Genomic DNA, 27,393 nt, shown 5'->3' on the forward strand with positions numbered 1-27,393 from the left:
ATTAACCGAATAGAGAGTAAGTTATGGATGGATGGATGGACGGATAATTATATAGCCTACCTATATTATATCTACAGTTCTGTCATGGTATAATATTTTTTTTATTGCATTATCTTATCCAAAACAAAATCATGTTTGTCCTGACTCACACAAATCTTCATATGCAACAGGAAACACTGGGACATGCAGTTTAAAACCGTATCCTAATCAAGCAAAAGAGCTAAGCAAAAAAAGGTTATAGATTGAACTCCCACCTCTAGAATGGATGGGGATAGTTAGGTTTCAAATGCGTTTCTTTGGGGTTCCCATCTCTGTTATTACACTGTGGCAAGAGATGACACATTTTCAAAATGGCGGTAGGAAGGGAGGCTGTGATGACTGGTTTAACTCTGCACATTTACTAAACACCTATAACGCTAATGTCTGTCTGGGCCTACGATTGATACTCCAGCTGTAAATATAAAAGGTTCTGTAGGCTGTGACAGCAAACCCTTAAAATAAAACAGATTACAGCGACACTTCTGGCATGATTGGAACCATGAAGTCTTAGCCTACTATTGATTGTCCAATAGTCATTTCGTTTTTTTGTTTTAACCTTATTTAGGTATTTTATAGATCTTTACAACCTTGTTTTTTATCAACTAATATAATTTTCCTTTAGGAAAATCTTAAAGGTTTTAAGACTATAAAGATGTGTTAAGTGATATTATCCAAAAGTTGTTGATTAGCACTGTATTGTAAGAGGACTGTATTGATTCATCACACATATAGGGTATCTGAGAGTATTTCAGAGCTGTTCCCTGGGCAACGTCAGAGTTCACAAATCATATACCTCCCCCTCCCCCTTCCTAGTTGACACAACCGATTCGGTTTGTTTTCTGTAAGGGGTTTCAACCTTCCACAATTGATTGCAGTGCTGAACTTCGGAGAGGTGACCTCTCTGAAACATAATAAAAAATGACATTTGTTTTCCTTTTTTTGTTTTATTTACAGGATGGAAAACCTTATTTTGACAGCATTTCTCTCTAGAATAATGACCTTGTTCTTTCCTTTTTGATCAGTCTCTTCTTCTCCTCACAGGTAAATGAATAGCAAATCACTTTCTTGACTTTATTTTTTTGGTACTTACTACACACACTCCTGGTTCTACCAGACCTGGTAAAAAAAGTAGGCCTACTGGTCTACTGCAATTGTGACAATGAGCATCTTAACATGATATATGAGATAATCATTCAGCATAAATATATTCTTATATTTCATTGTCAGCATCTTTGTCCATTATTGTCCCCCTCGGTAACTTTGCAAGACATCCATTTAAAATGTCATTGTTTTCATTACTTGCCTTGACAATGCTATTTTAGTAGGCTGTACTTTTCCCCAACGTAGTTGTCCTTTGATTCATGAGTGGAGAGTTGACACAATAAATCGCAGTGCAAGCAGTTATGTTTATGTAATAACTGAAGCACAACACTTAAAGCATTAACAAGAAAGAAATCATCATTCGTTTTTCAAATGCACTGCTCTTCGTAAAGATATATTTTCTAATTGATCCAGTGTAGCCATGTTATTTATAGACTGTGTGCATCTGTTTTTAGGCATGTGTGTTACTAAAAAGATTAAGAACTATTTTGACCATAGCGTTGAAGTTACATAGTGTTCTTATCATTATACCCATATAATCGGCCAACATTCTTGCATATGACAATTTTTGCAAGATGTAAAACTACTAAAGAGTAGGTTAGAGTAGTCAAATTAACTTGCCGACCTACTAATCCTGTCAACCTACCAACCAATTAACAATCCCCACATGCAAAAACTGGTCAGCCAACAGGTGGTCGTGTTTTAGTCATTAAAGTCGAATTGATCAAAATTCAACATATTATTGCCCTCAGACCAAGCCGCGTGCTGCGCTCCGTCCATCTCTGAGGCGACCTGGTTTCCACTGGCCAAAGCGTGACTTTGTCCACCGATAGTGGCATCACAGTCTGGGCAGAGTCTGCTCTCCATTGCCCCTCCGCACTCCGTTATGATATAGACATGGCCGTTGGGACACTTGTACCAGTGACCAGGTGGCAACTTCAGAGCTGAAACGACCATCGCCTTCTCCTTATCACTAATGCCAAGGCCTGTGTAAGGGATCTTTTCTTCTATATCCTTTAGGGCCAGCTTCACTTTGATTGCGTCTTGTTCTGTGAATGAGTCAATCTTATCCAGAACCTTCCTGATAGCATCTACCTCAGCCTGTATTTCTGTCATTTGTTCTCTTGCGTCTGCCATTGTGCACCGTGCGTTGAGTTCAGCCAAAAGGGTGAGTCTCTGCAGTTCCTTTTGCAGATCTGAGACTTGTTGTTCAGTGAATTTCTGATTTGGGTGAAGAAGCCATTGGAGGAACTCATCGACTTTGTCTGTGAAACTGAGGCAATGGTTTCCAGTCATCTCCTTTCTTTGGATCTTGAGAAGCATGGCGGCTCTCTCAATAAAAAGCATTGTATGTTCCAGACCCAGCAAGTCATTAGCGGTGAGATCTGACTCTGACAATTGGCTTTGAACATGATCTTGACACTTGTACGGCAAATATGTAAGAAGTTGTCTGTGGAAGTAGCCTTTTTGCCATTGCACTTTGATGGTGTTTCTTTTAGTTTCAATATCTATCTTGTGTCCATTTATCTTCTCCTTGACTTTCTCTATCTCGGCCAGGCTGCGGTTGATGTGAGAGCCGTAGCGAAGGTTCCTGCGGATCGGAGTGCGACATCTGGGGCAGTCTTTCAGTTTGATAACCATCTGCTCGTTGTCCTCTGACTTCTGGTCCATCTCCATGTATGTGTCCATAGCTTTGGACTCAACAATGTGACCGCAGTCCTCCAGTTGAATGAAGTAAGCCTCGGGATCGTCCTCAGAGCCGAAGAATATTTCTGTGACCTCGTCTTGATCACAGACGCGACATTTGTTTGGACATTTGTCTCCGCAGAGGCCTATGCAGGGGTGGCCGCAGCCCAGCATTTTGGAACAGGGCTTCATGCATGGCGGGCGGTCACAAGATTCGTGGCAACGCTTGCTGCAGCTTTGGTGCTGACATTGCCATGCGCAAGGCTCTGCGCAAGGGGCACAGGGTTGTCCACAACGTTTCTTGCATTTGCTGTGGATGCAGACGTTCTCGCAGGGCAGCTTGCATGGAGGGCACTCACCGGTGCAAGGTTCCCTGCACTTATGGGAACAAATGAGCAGACGTTCACACTGGTAGGAGCATGGGAGGTGATAGCGCCCCTGGTTGCATTCGTAGCAAGTACCAGTACAGCTGTGGCCGCATTTCAGCTGTAGGTCACATCGGGTCCTACACTTAGGCTCATAGTCCTTTGTCTTGTAGAAGCAGTTATCACTCTGGGTATGTCCACACTTGAGGATGAGGGGGACCATTACCCTGCATTTGAAGTCAGAAGGGTCCATGTAACAAGGGATCATTTGCTTGTGCCCACAACCTGGTATGGTCTTCTCAATCTTCACTGGACACGCTGGGCATTGATGGTGACAAGCCAATGGGCACACACTGTGTCCACGAACACACAGTTTTCTCTCACACTGTTTCTCACACTTGTAGTACTTGTGCTGGGGGTCATAAGGGTGGCATACTCGAGCACAAACATGACCGCAGTCCAAGCGGAACTCACAAGGCATCAAACACCCCCCTTCGGGGGCTTTTTTAAAGTCCTCAGAGCAGGCGGCCTGAATCTGTTTTACTGGGTGGTTCTGACAGCACAGAGTGAGCGCTTTGCCCATCTGATCCTTCTCTTTCAAGGTGCCGAAGATATTGCTCCACAGTTTGACTTTGCTCAGTATTGCACTGTTTCCAATGCAGTAGAGGCCTTTCTTGGCGCGTGATAATGCCACGCAGACACGGTTGGGGATGCTCAAGAAGCCCACACTGCCCATGGTGTTGCTGCGGACCAGAGACAGCAAGACAATGTCGTTCTCCTCCCCTTGGTACTTGTCAACCACATGCACTTTGACCCCTGCAAACTCGGAGGAGCGCATCATATTGCGCAGGCAGAAGAGCTGTCCGCTGTACGTGGTGAGGATAGTAATCTGTTCTGGATTGTAGTCCTGCATCAGAAGATAGCGACACAGAGCAACTACAAACATGGCTTCATGTTGGTTCTCGTGACTCTTCCCATCTCTGAGGTTTTCCTCTAGGTGTCTGTGCTCCAGGAAGAACAGATTGGTTTGGATGCCCTGTGATGAAGCAGACAATCGAGAATATACATTATGGCTCTGAAAGGATCATCTATTTGGAGTATACAAGCATTAAAATACATTTAATAGGAGGAAAGAGAGACGTTAGGAGAAACTTTTAAATGTAGAAGGGACAAAGATGTCTGCCACCCTGAGGCAGAGGCAGTGGATTCAACAAGCACCTTGACATTGTCGTAGTCCATGACTGACGGGTGGTTCTCCAGCTCAGGGTAGATGTGAAGAGTCAGGAGGCGGGCGATTTCGGGCCTCATGCGATGCTTGACCCGACGACCAAACACGCACGCATGCACGCACACACACACACACACACATACACACACACACACAAACACACACACACACACACACACACACACACACACACACACACACACACACACACACACACACACACACACACACACACACACACACACACACACACACACAGCTCGTCATTGTTTGATCTTTTGCTTACAAACCAATAAGGGACAACAGTGAAGTTTTGAACCAAAATTCAGAAAATATAATATAATATTTGGTTTTGCTTTCATTGTTTCAACATGTTTTATTTATATTAATTATGTTTTGTATGTAGAAAGACCCATACATATTATTTAACACACAACTTATGTCCACAACATTTCATATTCTGTGACCGAGAAGAGTGAATATTTCCAGCCTTTCTTAAATCAAGGCAGGAGGCTGCCATTGTACCAACCTGATAGTTGAGCCTGACGAAAGGGAAACCAGATTTCACCAGCCTCTCGAACATGGAAACCTCCAGATTGAAATTCTTGGCCAGATCGTACACTGTAGCACTAGGCCGCAGCTACCAGGAGAGAAAACATCATATATGTATATGTATATATGTATGTGTTTTAGTTCAAAGCATGTCCCCTTTAAGGGCCTTGGTCATTGAACAGCAGCCTACTCAAGTAAAATACTACAACATTTGTTTGAGAAATAATGTGTCAAGTTGCTTTGCTTATAGCATATGTGATTGACACTTCTAATCAAGCGGGAATTATTGACTCTGCAATATTTCACTTGTTGTTGTTTGACCCCTAATCTAACCCCCTCAGGAATGGAGCTTGCATTAGAGTTCTGAGTATAGAATACAGAGTATGTCACACAAACAATTTCAATGCACATCCTGTATGAGACAAATAAAAAACTTTGAATCTTGAATCCTTGAATCCTGAATCCTAATGTGTCCACATTATAGTGACAAAGGGAATATTCCCAGGGAAAGGGCTTTATTCGTTATTCCCTTTTCCTTTCAAAGGGCCTCTATTTTACCAGCAGGTTTGCTGATGTTGATTCGCCAGTATAAGCTGTTTCAAAGTCGACAGTGTGGTAACATCGCCACGTGGTATTGCCCGTCCAGGTGTATGAAAGTAGGATTCATAATATTATGGTATCTAGATCTTCATTATCGTTAATTTTAACTAAAGTGCTGAAGTGACAGCTTTAAGACCCAACATGTGTTCTCTGTTGTTGTTGTTGTTGTTGTTGTTGTTGTTGTTGTTGTTGTTGTTGTTGTAGTACCTGCTGGTGGTCTCCGATGAGGATGAGGTGCTGACACTCTGGGTTCAGAGAGGTGATGGTGTGGGCCTCCAACACCTCAGCAGCCTCCTCCACTATCACCAGCCGCGGACGCACTTCCTGCAAGATCTTACGGAACTTGGCCGCCCCTGTGGTCGTCATGCCGATGACCTGGTTGAGCAGTACACAACATTTTGATGTTTGGGTAAATGAAACCTCTTGAATCGTATGTCTTAGTTTTACCAAAAGGTGTTCAAATAAAAAGATAAGCAACTTGGCTGAATATGTGCATTGACCACCAGGGGTGCAAATGATTGTAGGCAGTATGCTTGATATTGCATATAATAGTGAATTTCCAATACCCTGTGAATAGCCCACTTAAAGCTTAAGTAGATGGAGATTAAAATCCCATCTCCGTGCGTTACACACAGTCTAGCACACTACCCGCGGTTCTCAAGCATGATACTGCAGTCTCTTTCCTTTCATGTTCCTTCATCCTGGATGGCATAACTCTCTCACTCTATAATAGCTGTGGTTATACCTTGGCGTTGCGGAGGAGACTGATTTTCTCGTTGAGCCGCACCTCCTCCAACCTTTCCACCGTGTTCTGGTATTCCTCCATGGACTTCTGAAGTTGATCTTGCAGAAAAGACCTGTAGCGTGACACCCATAGCCTGCAGAAGATGACGTGGGGAGAGAAAAACACACCATTTTCTTTTACGATCCTCATCAGGAACTTCAGAACTTGGACCCTGTGGACGTCATGCCGTCCTTTTGGGGATACTATTTTTGTTACAAAACTTGAAAGAAAGTTCTATCCCATGAAGCAGGGGTTCTCAACCACCTGGCCGTGGACCGATAGCGGGTAGTGCAGGATTGGCCAATGGGCCGCAGAGGTTTAAAAATAAAGCCAACTTTTTTTTAGATACTTATTGCATACTGTTAACAGACGATGAACAAGCTCATCTTTGTTTTTATTGGCTTGATTTTTACACAGTACATCACAGCCGTGTTGTTACACTGATAGACTGCTACTGTCTATTGATAAAACTGTGTTTTTATTCTTAAAGGTCCCATGGCATGCTACTTTAACAATGCTTTAATTTAAATATTAGTGTGCCCCAAAACACAGTCTTTGAGGACGTTCCCGAAATTCAGCCGTGGTGCAGAATTACAGCCACTACGAGCCAGTCGCACATTGAGCTTTCCCCAAATGCGCCGTTTCGGTGTCTGTAGCTTTAATGCAAATGAGGAGGAGAGAGGCGGGTCAAGGAGGAGGATGGGGGTGTGGCCCTGAGCAACTTGCGGCCACGGTACCATGCGCTCTATTTACAGTGGATGTATCGCAATGGCGAGGCGCACACAGCCTTTGGCCGTGTTCTGTAAATATCTAGAACACTCCCACGGGAGTCCTGGAGCTCTATATCTAAATATTATCATATTATACATAGATATCTATTGTGTATAATATATATTATCACCGCCAAAAGCTGTGTGAGCTTCCAGACGATATTATGGATCTCAAACGACTGCGTCGGGTTCTCCGATGTCTCTGGTTCTTCCATGTCCACATCAATCTGAAGTAGGCTGAACAACAACATGGAGGGGAAAGGGATTGTTGTCCGCAATTGTTGAGCGCGGTTGTCTTCCGCCGGAGCCTCGCTTTCCAGGGACCACCGCCTCGGCAGCGGTCAGCGCTTAGGCACCACCGCCTCCTGCAGCGCCGAGGCGGTGGTTCCTCGGCAGCGGGCACAAACACATGTGACGCTAGCTCGGTCGAAGCTCATTGTCTCATTGGCGGGCCAAATTCTCTGGGCGGGCAAGACAGAGAAAGGGGTGGAGCTTGGCCCCTTATGACGATATATGGGGCCACATTCCAAATCAGCGCGCCTGAGCTTCAATTTTTTCACAGGCGAGCAGTATACCTAGTGCTTGTTTTACACCGAACGCAAGTTTTAGCCAATGGGGGACGATAGGCAGGCTAGGGGAACTCAAATTAATGTTAGAAAACCTCGTAAAGTGATTTTCATGCCATGGACCTTTAATAATGGTCCTACAGTATCTGTGTTCATAGGTTAGGTTAGGCAGGCATAGAATGGTTTGTGTCATGGTCGCTGCATTAGCGACCCCTACTGGTTGGTCGGGGCAGCTTTAACAACAATAAGACACCACAAGAAGCATGGCTTTCTGGACTGACGTTGGGGGTCAGGATGGTGCTAGAGCACTTTACATTAAAAATGTTAATTTCCTTTAAGAAAAGACTATCTGCACATTCATGCATTCTTATTTTTTAAAGGGGGTAAAGGGGAACTCCTCCCCCCTTACCCCCCCCCCCCCCCCCCCCCCGCCCACACCCCTCTTACGCACTTATTGTATGTAGTACCTCCAGTCACTTAATGTACGCACTTATTGTATGTATTGTATGTATATTTACTTGCACTTAAAAATAGTACGTACCATTGTGTAGCATCTTATCCTAGCTATCCTTGTTGTATATGGGGAATCGGTTTACCTAACAATCGTTAGTGCTTGGCACTTGTTACTATGACCATCCTCACTGTACCAACGGTGATTTATTGTTTCTCTTTCTTCTGACAAATGTACTTATTGTAAGTCGCTTTGAATAAAGGCGTCTGCTAAATGCCCTAAATGTAAAATGTGAATTTAAACCCTGAAGAATCAAACCACAATCTTACAACATTTTCTTCTGTTTTAGTTTCTATAACCAAAGATAATCTACCTTTTCACATATTTAAAGCTTCTTTCTGCATTACATACATTTATTTTTTAAAGAAAGTAATAAGTGAAGTCAGGATAAATAATTGAAAAAAAAGGTCATGAGGAAGTGAAAGTGAAAAAAGTTCACCCATACCGATAAAGTCTCCATCGTTCTGCAAAACTCAGTTGCCGAACGTCATCTATGGCCATTTCCTCTGCTTCAGTCATATCTGATTCCTTATCCAGTTCCTTCCGGAATTTTCTCTTCATACATTTCCTCTGGTTTCTTTGCATCTGAAAAATTCAGAATAACGTAATATAATAAGGTTTTATTCTAGGTTACAATTACAATTACAAAGTATGAAAGAACTACGATTGCTTAGATCACTTGTCTGTATTATTTCAGATGAATAAGTTAAAGGTTTAGCGAGTGAAATTCATGATACAGCCATGGTCTATTCGCTCTTCCTAAATACTCCCATTGCCGTTGAGCAAGGAACTCCAATTTTACTTTCTTTATTTTATGAGGCACTTCTTAGCTGCCTTGACATGTTAAAAAAAACACTTCAAAAAGCATCTAAGAATTTATAAAATATGTATTAAAGATGCATGACGTCACTGTTCAACAGAAACAAGGCTGTCAGCTTTACCCGCCATTCCCGGTCACTCTGGCCCCCCTGTCGGCGGACATTCTTAAAGTTCATTGCCAGAATCTGTTCCTCTGCCTGGTGCACTTCCTGCTGCCTTATCATCCTCAAATTTGGACGCTCAAAGCTGACTTCCATAAATCGCTCATTGTGAATCTGGTCTGCTTCCTCAGCGATCTGGATCATCTCATCCGCTTCCGCTTCTGGGTCAGATTCTGGGTCTGATGCATTGAAACCAGGAATTGAAAATATTATTTACGCAAATCTTATTTACGCAAAAAATGTGTGTATACAGTTTACAGGAGATTTGTGTACTGACTTATGTCAATCTACTGTTATACAGACTGTGATAGTCAGTGTAGCCAGGGATATTACAAAATGTATAAAAAATATATCATTCAAATTGAATTTAAATGTAATTTAAATATGAAATAAATGTTCTGAAGCTATTTTATGTGATCAAATTATTTGTTTCCTTTCAATTGTCAGGGTATAGAAGAAAGTCTTTGAAAGTATCTAACCTAAAAAAAATCCCTCAGGCCTCCCTCCAAATCCACTCCCCCAAAACACATGATTAGCTGGCAAGCAGGCCTCGATATTAATGATTGCCTGCTTGCCCGGTGTCTGTGATCGGGCAACTTAAATGCGACATTTAGTTGCATGTTCGGGCAAGTATTTCTTTTTTTTTTAAAACGCTAACGTGGGTCCATCTTGCCGGCGGGTAAAAGTTAACTGATTGCGGTTGTGACTACCCCGCTATCGGTTTCATCAACACAATTTCTCTACATTACGGGTGTAGTATGTTGAGGACAGTTTAGGACACTATATCAACAAAAATCTCAACGACAGGTTGCTATTGATATCTGTGCGAGAACAGCACTTCAGGTCCCATGACATGCCACGAGGTGTGGGTTGATTAGCCGTTACAAGCTGTTTTGGAAATCTGTCCCTTATGACTTCACAGGTGGGCGTGTCCACCTAGATGTGTGACGAAAGATGAGCAACGTTTGCTACAGTCCACTGGTTAGGCTGGTAGACTGATCTGTCCAGCTCACATCTAGTTGGACACGCCCACCTGTGATGTCATCAGCCCACACCTGGTGGCATGTCATGGGACCTTTAAATCTACGTTCCGGCTGCTATCTGTTTTAGGGGCCGTCTACAAATTACACCCCACAGACTTCAACGTGGAATTGTTTCAGGAAAGAAATCACCACAAATCAATAAAAATACATTTTGTCATTCTCATCGATGTAGTAGTTGCCAATGGTGGGCTGTTACTTACTACAGGGGATTATTTGCTGATAATGAATCATTATATTACTTTGCATTATAGCGAATCGGGATGCAATTAATAGTTTGAAATATTCACCAAAAATCAATAAAAATAAATGTTTCAATAAATTAATATATCAATTAATTAATTTTGAGGCCCCAGTGTTTCTTCTGTTGGGCTAGCTGGTTTGAAAGCGTTGCAGCCATAATTGTTATGTTTTGTATTTGAATAAATTATTATAATTCAACAAATACTTGTTGGTTTACATTTTCCATTTTGGGCAAGTTTGTTTTGCTATTGGGCAAATACAACATAACAGAAAAAGCTTAAAAAGCTTAATGTTAAGGCCCGCAATCTGTCTTTAAAGACTTGTGGAAGACAGTGGTCATGTGCAATGAGCGCAAGAGAATGAAAATGCTTTCGGGTGTAATGAGGATTTATAAATATGACAAAAATGCTTTGCAATGAAATAAATTGCCAACCCTAACTTTAAATTTGTACAGCCCTTAAATATGGATGGCTGTTTTCTTCAACAGTGACGGAACCAGCAGGGCAACCATTAAAGTAGTTGACTATTTTGTTGTTAAGCAGGAACCTCACCTTCATGTGCTTCCTCTTCCGCTTCCTGCTGGAAGAATGTGGGACCTAATCCCAACCACTCAACCATCGGACTCTGCCTTTTTTCTCTTGAATGCAGCTCTTCGTACCAGCCAGCTTGTTGGGAGAATTGCATGGAAGATTAATGATGTGCATTAAAAATATCATATGAATAATATGAAAAACAAACTAATAACTTACGGCAGTAAGGCAGTTCCAGACTGGGCCAGTGTCTATCTGAAATGTAATTCTGTAGAATGTTCTCCCGGAGGACCCCCTTCTGACTGCACTGTAGTTGTACCGATTTATCATTGATTTCATCCTCCCGACTTCTTATATTGCTTATAATCTATTTAAAAAGGTTTAATCGAGTCAACATTGTATTTGTAATTGTGTGGGACATTGTTCAAATAAACGAAAAGCAACATAAAACATAACAAAAAAGTTGCTCAGGTGGATAACAAAAGTATCTGACCTAAGTACAGCTTTCGGTTAGTCGGTTAGCCAGCCAGCCAGCCAGCCAGCCAGCCAGCCAGCCAGACAGACAGACAGACAGACAGACATTAGCGGTAGGTCAGTTTGTCAAGGGATCTCACCTCTGTAAAAGCATATCGTAGGTGATTGGGCATGTTTATATCCAAATTCCCCTTGCGGAAGTCTTCCATTAGATGTTTAAGGTTGAAGGGCTTCAGGTCCTCGCTGTTGCTCCGGCCCCCAACTCTCACAATGCCATTTCTTAGAAATGTATGGATACCTTCAAATATCCAAAGGAAGACGAAGCAAGAGAGCAAAACTTAAAGCAGTTTGAAGCAATTTGTAGAGTGGAATATGAGCAGAATAGGGTTGTACTCTCACAGAATTCCCAAAAGATGTTACCCATTCCAATACAATTATATAGTGAATTTCACATTAAAGCTGAGGTGTGCAAGTTTACCAGAATTTTTTAATTTTCAATAATGCTTAAACTTCATTAAACATGTTGAAGAGTGATATGTATAGCATCCTGATAGGCTGAGTGACAAGAAGAAGCTCATTCTAGAAGAATCATGTGCATAGAGCTGGAAAAATCAATGATCAAAGGAACTGCAAAGCATCTGCCCAAAACATGGGTGTATTGAAAGAACCATGTTACGGTACTTATTTCTAATCTTACTTGGTAACTATATCGGAAATTGTAAGGAATCGATTATCAGTTCATATCTATACAAACAAAAAATTGTGTTTGCTCATAGCAGTTGGCGGAGAGCGATTCACCTATAGAATTAAGCTCTTCAGTGTTTTCTCCTGCTTTTAATCCATGTAGAGCGAGGTGAGAGAGGCTCGTTGGGCCTGGTCGAGGGACGAATTGAGACCAATAGGAAGGGTCTGTGGGCCACATTGGCTGTGGTGGCAGTGGTGCCTGCTTACCCTCCAGGAACTGGTCCAAAGCGTGGTTTGTGTAACACACGACAAGCATTGGCGCAGCCTCCTGATCGGCACTCCAGAGTCCCTGGTTGGTCAACAGAGCCTTGGCGATTTTAAGGCCGACATGGGTCTTCCCTATAGACAGATCAGAAATGTAGTTGCAGCCTAACAACAGCACGAAATGATTGTCAAGCTTTACTTTCCTGAGAAACCATAATCGCAGGTAAAGTGGAAACCGCCCTAATTTGAGTATGTTTTATCCTGAGTCTGTTGTTTGAGCTAGCCTGAAAGGGCATGGGGGCCGTTAGCAATTGCATGATTCCCCGTCTCCAGCATGCATCTGTCCCAGACCACCAGATTAACTCAGGACCAAATACATTCCCTCACCTCCTACACTAGATAAGACATTTCTTGACTACAGTGTCTCACCAAAACAAAAGCTTCTGGTTTTAATTGAAACATCAAATGTTTGTCGACCATTCAGAGACAATCATCCAAAAAACTAGATGAGAATGATACGGATTTGGAAATCCCATTTTTGCTATCAATGATCAGGTAATCCTCCTTAATTTTTGGATTGGATAACCTTGATCCAGATACAAACTGAAAAAAAAAGCATTGATGTGGATCCAGCCAGGATTGGAATATGAGATCTAATCCTACAGTGTGTTCCCCCACTTTTCGTACCTCTCATCCCAGCACAACTTTGCCAAATCAGAGAATATGTGAACCTATCTGAAATCAGCTTTAAATAAATAAATGTATGTATACATAAATATATGCATAAAACTTGAATTGCAAATCAATATATATTTTTGATCTATGGTTAAAGTAGAAGTGTCTACCAGTGCCAGGGGGTCCTTGTATGATGGCTAGCTCCTTAGTGAGAGCCAATTGAAAGGCTTCCATCTGAGACTCGTCCAGGTCGAGGGTCTCCTTGGCAGGCCAGTCAGCAGGCCTGAGGCAGTGAAAGGGCTCGAACTTCTGGTTCTTCTTAGGGTCTGCCACCTGTTCCAGGTTGTACATGTCGTTTTCCCTCAGATACCGTGGGGGTTGCACATCTGGGCTGCACTCCACTATATACCTGAAGTCGACACATTGGGGATTGACACATTGGGGATCTTGGTTGTAAAAAAAGTACATACAAGTGATTCAGGGAATAAAAGAGCACCCAATGTGATGTTGACTTACTGAAGACTAAAAAGTAAGGTTTAATGAGGTGAGATTGTATTGTATTACATTAATTATTATCTTTCTATAAATAAACTCTCAAGCATGCACAGATATTGTATGATGCAATGTCTGTTTATGTATTTTTTTGTTAGCAGAAAATTAAACAAATTTTTAACCTCTGAAAGGGAAGCTCATCTCCCTGTACTTCCTGCAGGCCCTCCAGAACATGACGGTAGGCCTCAAAGTAGGCAGACGTCTCCACCATCAGAAACGGCAGATTGGTCTGTAGAAAAAGGTAGGTTATTGCTGCGAGATATTCATTATACAATGCCACCTTAATACCCCACACAGTAACACACAGTAACACAGTAAAATACACAAAGTCCTACCTGCATGGTTGCCAGCTTTTGTTTGCTCTCATCAGAAAAGATGACCTGAATTATGCCTTTCTTCACGTCTTTCAGCTCTCGTTCAGATATTGTAGCAAACAGGATGCTCTCAAAATTGTCACACGACATGCACAACAAAGAACCATAGAGTAACCGCTTTGAGCTTTCCCAGCGAACAAACTGTTGAAAAAGATGGTTCCTTCATTACATCATAACAGTATAATCAAAATAATGTTCAATGGTTGTTGTGATTAATATAGAAAGACTGTTGGACGTCGGTCCACACACTCGCCTTCAGAGGCTCAACGTCAAATTTGATAACATAGGCTAAGCCTGAACGAGTGCACAGAGGCGACTCCAGTTTGGCGTCAAAGTACACACTGATGTCGTTGAAGCGCTCCTTCTTAAGCTGCTGGGTATTCTTCCCCATGTCCAAATCGCTCGAGATCAATCTCTGGATCCCCTCACGTAGAGGCCGCACAAAGTCCTCTCTCAGCAGTCGGAAGTGCGTGTCGAGGTAGGTTTCTGTGTTGGCGTATTGGCGAGTAGTGGCGTTGGGCCTCAGGTAGGGTGTCTTATTTTCATGGAACTCCTCTCTGGTTGGATAGATGGGTATTGTACGAAAGTTCTCCAGATCTTCCTCACCTGGATAAGCAGAAGTTTGCACTTTTACAGTTTTACAGTTACTGTTAAAGTAAATTTGTATGCATGTTACGAATTAATGAGTCTCAAGTCTAAATCTTTGCCAGCATTTTAAACTAGTCTTAAACAATAAACATCTGTTCTTAATAATTGATGACCTTGGTTGTCGAGTTGGTCGGATAAGAGTGGAAGGAGGTCCCGGTCTGAACGCAGGCTTCCCTCCCTGGATCTCTCTTGGAGTTGCTGGCTTAAAGCATGGATGTCTTCCAGCTTTTCTTCAGTTGGACGTGCGATGTCAACCCCAGAGTCCCTCAGGCCAATGAGAGAGGCCCGCAAGAGAACCACCAGTACAGACACAGCCTGGACTGAGCTGGCTGGGAAGATGCTGAGCACCTGCAGCACCAAATTATACACATTATAATAATAATCATAATAATCAAATTCACCATAATCATAATCATAATCCTAAAAAGGGTTAGTCACTGACTGGACACACTCCAAATATATAATCAATACTTCCTCTCCATCAACAAAATCTGTTGGCTTTCTTTGATTGCACTTAACAGCAACTATATACCATCACTTTGGTTGTTAAAACATTGCACAACAATTGGGATGTCATTTAGTGTACAGCTGCCCATGCAGCCTTCGTACCTTAGACAGGACAGCTATCATGTTGTCAAAGTGCTGCGGGTACTGTTCCCTGCGGGTGGGGTCGGACTCTGAACTCATTCCACCTACGTATTGCGGGAGGATGGTGCGCAGGAACCCGCTGTCCTTCACCACACCAGCAAGGTGCTGGACCGTGCTCCTATCCACGCGCGACTGGAAGGCCCTGCTCAGGGCAGAGCAAACCAGCTGCACGAGGTCAGGCCGGATATCTCGCTCCTCCAGGAGCGCTTGAAAGGCAGGAGAGGAGGAGAGGGTGATGGCCACCTCGGAGGGCGGTTTCTCCGAGAGCTCCGCCAGCATCGTGTAGGTCATCCTGCGACCGTGTGACGCCCCCCCCCTGGTGTCGCTGGGGGGGGCTGACCTCGAATGAGGCGCTCTGGGTCTTGATCCGCGACCGCCCCCCCGACCCCGACTACCACATTGACCTGCTCCAGGGGCCATCCAACCCCGCCTACCACCCCTGCCGCCTCTGGCGTCTCCTCCCCTCCATGATCTACCTCCTCCCCAACTTGTCCCTCTCCCTTGTCCTCTGCCTACTTGACTCACATCAGGGCGTCTTTGATCCCTCCAACCTCCTCTTCTTCCTCCTATCCCTCCTCTGTCCTCCCATGGTCCAGCTCTCCCTGTAGCAGCCGTGCCGTCTTCCCCCCACTGTGTTCTCCTCCTTTTACTATTTCTAGACTCACTACTGGCACTCGTCTCTCCCCTGAAAGAGTCGTTGTCACCTGTATGATTCAGGGGGGGGGGGGGGGGGGGGGGAAGCAAAATTGTTAGCCAATAGAGAAAGTGTAGTAGGCTATTACACTGACACGTTTCAGACATCTTCTAAATTACCTCTTCCATAATTTCTCTTCATGGATTCTCTACCCCCTGTGTTTTTCGTTGGTCCATCCATACTTTAACGGGTCGCTAAAGAAAAAGAGGAAGGCATAAAATGAGTCAGTTGAACAACATCCAGTCTGACCTCTGCCATCGCTGCCACCTGCTGGACGCAGTAAATACATGCAGGACAAACTAAGTTTCATTTCCTCCCCAGGAGCTCAGGAAATGGATTCTGAAAGGAAGTACAATTGATGCGACTAACTTTATATTTTGTGTTACTACTGAAACGGACAAATACAACTGTATATTTTTGTACACAAATACAGGTTCCACATAAATAAATAATCATCATTAATAATTATAATTATAATAATAATCTATACAATGTAACTCGAGGTCTGGAGCCGTTTGATGTAAGCTGGTTCATATTGAATTTGCCTAGGTAAAATATTCTCATTTAGCCTATAAATACATCCTCACATTTATGTTATTTCAAGTCGTCATAGTTCGGGTTTGTAGTTAGTTAGAGTTACTAAAAGACAATATTTTCTTTATTGACCAACCTGAACGAACCCTTCGCGGTGGTGCGGTGGCCAACTCTTCCCGGTCCACAGTGAATGCTCTGAGTGAAAGGCGAGCCTGTTTGACTCGTTTTACTAGGTATGACATCATGTTTCCTGGGTTTCGTTTCCCCCTAATTCATTGAGCAGGGTACGTTTTATTAGGCTACTCTGTTTTCTGGGAATAATTGACGTAAGCAGAAACCAAAAACCAGCCGTTTTTTCGTTTTTATGTCAGTTGATGTTTAGCCACAGTTGATGCATGCAGAGTAGACCTGAAGGCTTTACTACGACATCATTGTCCGGCTCTGAACTCTGCGCTCTGTGCGCGTTCACATCAAAGGAGCTGCGATCGCGGGCTGCTGATTTCCTCACAGCCTGAGAGCTATGAGGAATACCACTGATCCAGGGGCGGATTTAGAAAAATATTCATGGGGTGGCAAGAGGGGGACAGGAGATTTTGAGGGGTGGCACCCTATGGCAGAAGTATATACAGTATGCCGATTTAATTAAAGCCATATCAATCAATATTTACTTGGAAAGCCCCCACATTTAGATATTTTGACTCAATAACATTATATTTAATTTATTGTGGGATGAGTAAAGCCTTACATTTAAACATAAAAGGTTTCAGACAAAATTTAATAAATTATTACTGAATAATTACAAAATCAACCTGCCTTACAACAAACACCTGCACTATTACACCAGCAGGGGCATGGGGCTAAAAATATATGCAAAGAGAGCTGCAATATGTACTTTAGTTAACAATAAGTTGGTATTTGTCCATGAGATATTCCTATCAGATGTCAATCATCAGTCCAACTTGAGTGCAAATATCACTTTATTCACCGATTCCAATAATTTACATACAATGCCACCCTCAAAGCGCGGTGACATAGAATAACTCCCAAAGTAGAGTGTATTACCTGCATGCTTGGAAGAGCCAAATGGGGATTCAGGGGAAGTGCTATCAAAGATTTCCCTGTCTTTCTTTTTTTATATCTTTAATTTCTAAGTATTTTCAAGACCTTTTGGGTTTACCATATTATTTTTTTTGCTCTTGATGTGAAGCTTGTTTTATTATTAATTATTGATGACTTATATTGGTTTATAAAAGTTCAGACAGGTGTGCAACCAAGTAGATTAGAGATGGCCATTTGTAAATAATTTACAGAAGATGACTTGCATTTTGTTGTCCAAGTACCTGTTACTTGGTTCAATGACAATAAAGTTTAATATAATCAAATCGAATGACTGTTGATACAAAAGGAGGCACATGAAGTTAACGGTCAGGAAAACCAGCTGAGTGTAGAAGGGTTTGTGTTTGTTAGTGCGTCTTTAGCACGGATTGCAATTCTTATTGCAGCCTGCAGGGTTATGCGAGAAACATACGGGGACGCGGTCGCTGAGCTCCGCCGCCCCACATTGCATGACACTTTAAACTCAACTAGAATCGCCACCATCAATTTGATATCAACAGAACAAAAATAGTCGGAAAGCCTACAGAAACTATAGATAGTTAATGTGACAATCACATTATTAAAAATAAACTTGGAGCAATGATTTACTGAGGGACTATTTTTTTGGGAGAATGCTTTTGCAGGGAGTTCGCCGCCCCACCTGCCCATATGGCCGGCACGCGCCTGCTATGCAGCTATAAGGCATTCCAATCTTAACTTAAGTCTTTAACTATGATGTTTCTGTAATACACAGCCCTGCTCTTTTCTAATTATTATAATTTCTTCATAGATAGACGGTTGATCAGTATTACCTCAAGAATGTAGTCTCTCTGCCGCGCCGCTTGCTTCGTTCGTTTGGAGGACTCTCGCGCCTTCCTTGTAATCAAAATCAGTGCCGGCGGGAGTCTCGGGGAGGGGGGGGGGGGGGGGGGGGGCAGGCGGGATGGGGCAATATTTCCTGGTTGCATTCACTTGCAGTCGGACATTTGAAACTCGCTTTCGTAAATGACTTGTAAAAGCAAAAAAAAAAAAAAAAAATGAATTTGGCACTGCCAACTGGGGTGGCAGCTGGGGTGGCAAGGCTTTTTTTAGGGTGGCAGTTGCCACCCTATGCCACCCCAGTAGATCCGCCCCTGGCTCTCAGGCTGTGAGGAAATCTGCAGCCCGCGATCGCAGCTCCTTTGATGCAGGGTTGCCAACAGTCACGCCCCTGGCGTGACTCTCACGCTTTCACCATCAATCTCATGCTGTCACGCACACGCAAGAAATGTCACGCCAAAATAAAAAATCCTCCCGTTCATTTTCTGCGGGAGCAGACTAACAGCTGTATCATCTGCCTACCTACAACGTGATCACGGCAGTATTCTCTGATCGTTGATTCGCTGAAAACCACGCACATGATACTAAGTTGCGTTTGAAAAGGTCAGAGAGAGTTCAGAGCCGGAGTCGGAGCCCACTGATGCGCGTTTGGGGATGGGTCGGTCGCGACCGATTCGTTCACAACGAATGAATCCCGAACGTGAACGACAAGAACTTGTTCCCCAAAACAAGAAGAACTGGTTCTTTGATTCTTTTTTTTTAACATAAAACAAAAATATGGTTACGTAAATAAAATATACAAACGAACAGACCTTCGTCTCCCTGCCACCTTATATCGATTGAGTCTACAACGTTCTCAAAGATTCAGCCAATGAGAGGTAGCAATGGTGTTGCCATGGCACCTGGGTAAACAAATGACAAGGTGGTACCGTCGAATTTGCGCGCTTTCTCTGTCTGACGTATCTTGGGTCATACCATACGACGTGGGGCCACTAATATATCCCCCTACATTTCCGAAAATAGACTTGACCTCCATCTGTTTATTGGATAAACGCATTTCCCAATCCCATGAGCCTTTTCTCCATTCTACTTCAATTCAAGAACAAACAAAGAAATTAAACTGCAGTTCGTATTTTTTATTTATGACCATGAAAGTTCTGTAATGCCTGAATTATGAAGAATTAAATGTAAAGTAAAATAAAAATTATAAAAATAAAACCATGAATGACATATAGAGAGTAAGCAAGTGGTATAAGTATTGGTGGGACGTTTGCCTATCCAAAATAGTATATCTTGTCGATTTTCACAGGGGGTAGAGCCTAGCCCAGGGTATATCTTGGAATGCTTGAGAATCGGGCGAGTGGCACTTTTAAATTCCCCAAATGATTCAAGGTGGCCCAGATTGTACATTTTGAAAAAGCGTTTCCATTCTTTAACTTTTTTTCATAGATGAGGCTTTATACTAAACGAGGACTATTTTGTTAGTACATTTTTTTAGGGTTAAGGGTCGTCCAAAAAATTTGCCGCTCACACTAATATTTTAGAGACTCACTCCAGCCAAAGTCCCAAAGTTGGCAACCCTGTTTGATGTGAACGCGCACAGAGCGCAGAGTTCAGAGCCGGACAATGATGTCGTAGCAAAGCCGTCAGGTCTACTCTGCATGTATTAACTGTGGCTACACATCAACTGCACTGAAGTCATCATAACTTCATAGGTTCTCATTTTCAAATGATTATGAATACTATTGTTATTTGAAGCCGTGTCAGTCTTGACTGTGGGTGGTGTGGTCCTCTGTGTCTGCTAGTGTCTATAATACAGTAATATTTTTGTCGACATTATCAAATGGAAGAACTTTTATTATGAAGAGCACAGGTCAACGAAGCACGCTAGCCAATAAGAGGACCCGCCCACCGGCGGAAACCAGATATTGAGTGGTAAATTCGTTTTGCTCAGTAAGAACCAAAAAACGAATATACAAACTGAAATTTTGATTTTTGTTTTTTTGACAAAACGAAGAAATTTTGATTTTCGTTTTCTTGTCAAAACGAAAAAACGGCTTGTTTTCTGGTTTCTGCTTGTGTCAATTATTCCCAGAAAACAGAGTAATAAAACGTACCTTGCTCTTCATTCGTTTTCTGTTTCATTTGTAATTTTCATTGCAAATATCAATTATGCTGATTAATAATTATAATAATAATAATAAATTATAATTAATTACAATCCTATATAAAAAGCAATAGGCTATATTAAACCTATATTTCTGTTATAGTATCTATATTTATTGTAAATATCTTATCCTCGGATTTTCGAATTTATTGTAACGTTCTATTGAACAATCAATAATGATCCCTAGCTATTACGATTGGCCAATAGTCATTTAGATTTGTTCAGATTATTTTAGGTATTTTATCATAGATACATCCAACTTTGCGTTTTTATCAACTGACTATTATAATGATCCTCTCATATGAAAATCGTGAAGGTTTTAAGCCTGTAAAGATGTCGGTAAATGCCCTAAATGTAAATGTGAATGAATGAAAACAACTTGGAATCGCACACTTAATTTTTTTTCTTTACAAATGCATTGCTCCCCTCTATTGCTGAAACACAACCAGGCTTACATTTTGACCAAAGCATAAAAGACACAGGCATAGTAGTATTTCAGATCATTACACCTATATAATCACCCAACATTTTTGTCTATAACAAGAGCCGTGTTTTAACCGCACGAACATAGGTATCAGGGAATATCTCTGTGTAATTCTGTGTAACTCAAGTTCCATTTAATTTGGGTGGAAACCCGGTTACAGTGATTAATTGTCAAACATTTTTAAAAATCAACGTGCCTCAGAAACTAAACCGAAAAAAGAAAGTCAACCTACCAACACGGAAACAAGAGAACAAACCAACCCTTTCACAGCGAAACAGGTGATCGTGTTTTAGTCATTAAAGTCTATTTAACCATAATTCAACAGATTATTGCCCTCAGACCAAGCCGTGCTGCGCTCCATCCATCTCTGAGGCGACCTGGTTTCCACTGGACACTTGTACCAGTGACCAGGTGGAAACTTCAGAGCTGAGACGACCATCTCCCTCTCCTTATCATTAATTCCTAGGCCCGTGTAGGGGAGTTTTTCATCTAGATTCAGTAAGGCCAGCTTCACTTTGAGTGCGTCTTGTTCGGTGAAAGGGTCAATCTTATCCAAAACCTTCCTGATATCATCTACTCCAGCCTGGATTTTTGTTATTTGTCGTCTTTGGTCTGCCATTGTGCACCGTGTATTGAGTTCAGCCAACAGAGTGAGCCTCTGCAGCTCCTTTCGCAAATCTGAGACTTGTGGTTCAGTGAATTTCGGTTTTGGGTCAAGAAGCCTTTGGAGGAACACATCGACTTTGTCTGTGAAACGGAGGCTGTGGTTACCAGTCATCTCCACCTTCTGGACCTTCAGAAGCATGGCGGCTCTCTCCATGAAGAGCATTGTATGTTCCACTACCAGCAGTTCATTAGCGGGTAGATGTGACGCTGACAATTGGCTTTGAACAAGCTCATTACCTATGTTTGGCAAATGTGTAAGAAGTTGTCTGTTGGTTTCCCATTGCACTTTGAGGGTGTTGCTTTCAGTTTCAATATCTATCTTGTGTCCATTTATCTTCTCCTTGACTGTCTCTATGTCGGCCAGGCTGCGGTTGATGTGAGAGCCGTAGCGAAGGTTTGACTTTACTCATATTGTATTGTTAACGATGCAGTAGAGCCCTTTCTTGGTGCGTGATAATGCCAAGCAGACGCGGTTGGGGATGCTCAAGACGCGCACAATTCCCTTGGCGTTGCTTCGGAGCAGAGATAGCAAGACAATGTCGTTCTCCTCCCCTTGGTACTTGTCAACCACATGCACTTTGACCCCTGCAAACTCAGAGGAGGGCATCATATTGCGCAGGCAGAAGAGCTGGCCGCTGTACGTGGTGAGGATAGTAATCTTTTCTGGATTGTAGTTCTGCATCAGAAGATAACGACACAGAGCAACTACAAACATGGCTTCATGTTTGTTCTCTTGACTCTTCTCATCTCTGAGGTTTTCCTCTAGGTGGCTGTGCTCCAGGAATAACTGATTGGTCTGGATGCCCTGTGATAAAGCAGACAATAGAGAATATACATTATGGCCCTGAAAGGATCATCTATTTGGAGATATAAAAGTATTAAAATACATTCAATTAGTAGTAAGGAGACTCTGTAATTGTAGAAGGGGCAAAGAAAAGTAGTCTGAATAGATCAAATGTCACAGCACTAACACACACAAACACACTGTTACGTATTTTAAGAATCTAAGCTACCCACACATAGACCCAATGAAGCAGGACCAAACATATACAAGGGGAGCAAGACCTTATTGGAGGCTGCTCCAGCCACAGATAGCAGCACCTTTTAGATATATGAAGAAGCCGAAGACATTACGGCACACCGGCCACGCCCACTAGGCCACGCCCACTTGACGGTCTCTACTTGTGCACTCGAGGTGGAGAGCGTCAGAGATTTTCAGCGACACCCGCGAAGGGTCACGGGCCTCTGCCCGTGGCCCGTAGTAGCTAGAGTTATTATCTCTCACACGTGTTCAACACGATTCCTAGACTTTCGTTCCATAGTCAGTTACCATGCCGAAACATGCAGACTTTAACAATAAACTGAGTTAAAAGCAATCCCGGATTTGAACCCTTTCCTTGAAGAACTACGTAATAACACACACACTGGAAAGGTCAGACGTTCTGAATCCCTCCAAATAGAAAAAGATAAACGCCTCAGGCCGGTAGGTGTGTACTGCTGGAGGAGAGAGCAGCAGTGGATTCAACAATCACCTTGACGTTATCGTAGTCCATGGCTGACGGGTAGTACTCCAGCTCAGGGTAGATGTGTGGGGTCAGGAGGCAGGCGATGGCGGGCCTCGTGCCCGACGACCACCGGCCAACACCGAAGTGTTACTATTGATAGTCTTTTCTTTTTTTTTTTACCTTATTTAAGTATTTTATAGATCTATCCAACTTTGTTTTTCATCAACTAATATAATTTTCCTTTAAGAGGAAAATCTTAAAAGTTCCAAGATGAGATAAGTGATGTTCTCCTAAAGTTGTTGATTAGCACTGTATTGATTCATCACATATAGGGTATCTGAGAGTATTTCAGAGCTGTTCCCTGGGCACCGTCAGAGTTCACAAATCATATACCTCCCCCTCCCCCCTCCTAGTTGACACAACCGATTCAGTTTGTTTTCCGTAAGGGGTTTCAACCTTCCATAATTGATTGCAGTGTTGAACTTCGGAGAGATGACCTCTCTGAAACATAATAAAAAATGACGATTGTTTTTCTTTTTTTGTTTTATTTACAGGATGGAAAACTTTATTTTGACAGCATTTCTCTCTACAATAATGACCTTGTTCTTTCCTTTTTGATCAGACTCTTCTTCTCCTCACAGGAAAATGATTAGAAAATCCCTTTCTTGATTTTTTTTTTTTTGGTGCTATCTACACACACTCCTGGTTCTACCAGACCTGGTATAAGTAGGCCTACCGGTCTACTGCAATTGTGACAATGAGCATATTAACAAGATATATGAGATAATCATTTAGCATAAATATATTCTTATATTTCATTGCAAGCATTTTTGTCCATTATTGCCCCCCTCGGTAACTTTGCAAGACATCCATTTAAAATGTGATTGTTTTCATCACTTGCCTTGACAATGCTATTTTAGTAGGTTGTGCTTTTTCCCCAACAAAGCTGTCCTTTGATTCATCGCAGTGCAAGCAGTTGATTTTGTTTTAAGCTAGGAGGCTGGACTGTGTTTATGTAATAAATGAAGTACAACACTTCAAGCATGAACAAGAAAGAAAGCATCATCAGTTTTTCAAATGTAATACTCCTCGTAAAGATATATTTTCTAATTGATCCAGTGTAGCCATGTTATTTATACATTGTGTGCATATGTTTTTAGGCATGTGTGTATCTAAAAAGAATAAAAAACAATTTTTACCATAGCATTAAAGTTATAGTATTCTTATCATTATACCCATATAATCTTCCAACATTCTTGCATATGACAATTTTGCTGTATGTAAACCTACTACAGAGTAGGTAAAAGTAGTCGAATTAACTTGCCGACCTGCTAAACCTGTCAACCTACCAACCAATTAACAATCCCCACATCCAAAATCCTGGTCAGCCAACAGGTGGTCGTGTTTTAGTCACTTAAGTCTAATTGATCAAAATTCAACAGATTATTGCCCTCAGACCAAGCTGCGTGCTGCGCTCCGTCCATCTCTGAGGCGACCTGGTTTCCACTGGCCAAAGCGTGACTCTGTCCACCGATAGTGGCATCACAGTCTGGGCAGCGGCTGCTCTCCATTGCCCCACCGCACTCCGTTATGATATAGACATGGCCGTTGGGACACTTGTACCAGTGACCAGGTGGCAACTTCAGAGCTGAGACGACCATCGCCTTCTCCTCATCACTAATGCCAAGGCCCGTGTAGGGGATCTTTTCTTCTATATCCTTTAGGGCTAGCTTCACTTGGTCTGCGTCTTGTTCGGTGAATGAGTCAATCTTATCCAGAACCCTCCTGATAGCATCTACCTCAGCCTGGATTTTTGTAATTTGTTCTCTTGCCATTGTGCACCGCGCATTGAGTTCAGCCAAAAGGGTGACTCTCTGCAGCTCTTTTTGCAAATCTGAGACTTGTTGTTCAGTGAATTTCTGATTTGGGTGAAGAAGCCATTGGAGGAACACATCGACTTTGTCTGTGAAACAGAGGCGGTGGTTTCCAGTCATCTCCTTTCTTTGGATCTTGAGAAGCATGGCGGCTCTCTCCATGAAGAGCATTGTATGTTCCAGACCCAGCAAATCATTAGCGGTGAGATCTGACTCTGACAATTGGCTTTGAACTTGATCTTGACATTTGTATGGCAAATATGTAAGAAGTTGTCTGTGATTGGTTTCCCATTGCACTTTGATGGTGTTTCTTTTAGTTTCAATATCTATCTTGTGTCCATTTATCTTCTCCTTGACTTTCTCTATCTCAGCCAGGCTGCGGTTGATGTGAGAGCCGTAGCGAAGGTTCCTGCGGATCGGAGTGCGACATCTGGGGCACTCTTTCAGTTTGATGACCATCTGCTTGTTGTCCTCTGACTTCTGGTCCATCTCCATGTATGTGTCCATAGCTTTGGACTCAACAATGTGACTGCAGTCCTCCAGTTGAATGAAGTAGGCCTCGGGATCGTCCTCAGAGCCAAAGAATATTTCTGTGACCTCGTCGTGATCACAGATGCGACATTTGGTTGGACATTTGTCACCACAGAGGCCTATGCAGGTGTGGCCGCAGCCTAGCATTTTGAGACAGGGCCTTGTGCATGGCGGGCGGTCACAAGGTTCGTGGCAAAGCTTGCTGCAACTTTGGTGCAGACATTGCCAGGCGCAAGGCTCTGCGCAAGGGGCACAGGGTTGTCCACAACGTTTCTTGCACTTGCTGTGGATGCAGACGTTCTCGCAGGGCAGCTTGCATGGAGGGCACTCACCGGTGCAAGGTTCCCTGCACTTATGGGAACAAATGAGCAGACGTTCACACTGGTAGGAGCAAGGGAGGTGATAGCGCCCCTGGTTGCATTCGTAGCAAGTACCAGTACAGCTGTGGCCGCATTTCAGCTGTAGGTCACATGGGGTCCTACAGTTGGGCTCATAGTCCTTTGTCTCGTAGAAGCAGTTATCACTCTGGGTGTGTCCACACTCGAGAATGAGGGGGACCATTACCTTGCAATCAATTGTACATGGACCCCCACACTTTCCTTTGCACTGATGTCCGCACTGGAGAGTTTTCTCACAGGGCTCATTGCATTTGAAGCAAGCAGGGTCCATGTAGCAAGGGACCATTTGCTTGTGCCTACAACCTGGTATGGTCTTCTCAATCTCCACCGGACATGCGGGGCATGGATGGTGACAAGCCAATGGGCACTTGTGTCCCTGATAACATAGTTTTCTCTCACAGTCTTTCTCACACTTGTACTTCTTGTGCTGGGGGTCGTAAGGATGGCATACTCGAGCACAAACATGGCCACAGTCCAAGCGGAACTCACAAGGCGTCAAACACCCCCCTTCGGGGGCTTGTTTGAAGTCCTCAGAGCAGGCGGCCTGGATCTGTTTTTCTGGGTGGTTCTGACAGCACAAAGTGAGCGCTTTGCCCATCTGTTCCTTCTCTTTCAAGGTGCCGAAGATATTGCTCCACAGTCTGACTTTGCTCAGTATTGCACTGTTTCCGATGCAGTAGAGGCCTTTCTTGGCGCGTGATAATGCCACGCAGACGCGGTTGGGGATGCTCAAGAAGCCCACACTGCCAATGGTGTTGCTGCGGACCAGAGACAGCAAGACAATGTCGTTCTCCTCACCTTGGTACTTGTCTACCACATGCACTTTGACCCCTGCAAACTCGGAGGAGGGCATCATATTGCGCAGGCAGAAGAGCTGTCCGCTGTACGTGGTGAGGATAGTAATCTGTTCTGGATTGTAGTCCTGCATCAGAAGGTAGCGACACAGAGCAACTACAAACATGGCTTCATGTTTGTTCTCGTGACTTTTCCCATCTCTGAGGTTTTCCTCTAGGTGGCTGTGCTCCAGGAAGAACAGGTTGGTTTGGATGCCCTGTGATGAAGCAGACAATCGAGAATATACATTATGGCTCTGAAAGGGTCATCTATTTGGACATATACAAGTATTAAAATACATTTATTTGGAGGAAAGAGAGACGTTAGGATACAATTTCAAATGTAGAAGGGACAAAGAAAACTAGTTGATAGTAAAATAATATCAGATCAATAGATCAAATGCGCTAACAAACAAAAACACCCACTGGAAACGCCATCTCCCCTCATAAGGTCATACGTTCTGAATCCCTCTAAATAG

The 27,393-nt window shown here is 43.0% G+C and overlaps 2 protein-coding genes across 4 annotated transcripts in view; both read right to left on the bottom strand.

Annotated features, from left to right (window-relative positions):
* Positions 1 to 963: 963 nt before the first annotated feature.
* Positions 964 to 16,945, bottom strand: LOC115556980 (NFX1-type zinc finger-containing protein 1). Of its 2 annotated transcripts, none has more exons than XM_030374462.1 (19): positions 16,679 to 16,945; positions 16,128 to 16,202; positions 15,276 to 16,018; positions 14,780 to 15,014; positions 14,272 to 14,624; positions 13,980 to 14,159; positions 13,767 to 13,873; positions 13,263 to 13,501; positions 12,421 to 12,552; positions 11,610 to 11,767; positions 11,215 to 11,302; positions 11,017 to 11,130; positions 9,144 to 9,361; positions 8,648 to 8,787; positions 6,317 to 6,449; positions 5,779 to 5,946; positions 4,949 to 5,059; positions 4,410 to 4,505; positions 964 to 4,227 (listed from the first exon to the last, which is right to left on the bottom strand). In XM_030374462.1, exons 2-19 carry the CDS (start codon positions 16,186 to 16,188, stop codon positions 1,843 to 1,845), a joined length of 5,661 nt encoding a protein of 1,886 aa, XP_030230322.1. In that variant the 5' UTR covers positions 16,189 to 16,202; positions 16,679 to 16,945; the 3' UTR covers positions 964 to 1,842. The 2 variants fall into 2 exon arrangements, with proteins under 2 accessions (XP_030230322.1, XP_030230321.1); XM_030374461.1 differs by having other exon boundaries at positions 11,215 to 11,362.
* A 6,861-nt stretch (positions 16,946 to 23,806) lies between these two features.
* LOC115556979 (NFX1-type zinc finger-containing protein 1) overlaps positions 23,807 to 27,393 on the bottom strand; it is a 69,702-nt gene continuing 66,115 nt past the window's right edge. For both annotated transcript variants that reach the window (XM_030374458.1, XM_030374460.1), the window contains one exon: positions 23,807 to 27,132. In XM_030374458.1, the coding sequence (XP_030230318.1) occupies positions 24,685 to 27,132 (2,448 nt within the window). In that variant the 3' untranslated portion in view covers positions 23,807 to 24,684. The remainder of the gene's footprint in view (positions 27,133 to 27,393) is intronic.

This window comes from Gadus morhua, chromosome 13 (genome assembly GCF_902167405.1).
Source record: "Gadus morhua chromosome 13, gadMor3.0, whole genome shotgun sequence".
Lineage (NCBI taxonomy): Eukaryota > Metazoa > Chordata > Actinopteri > Gadiformes > Gadidae > Gadus > Gadus morhua.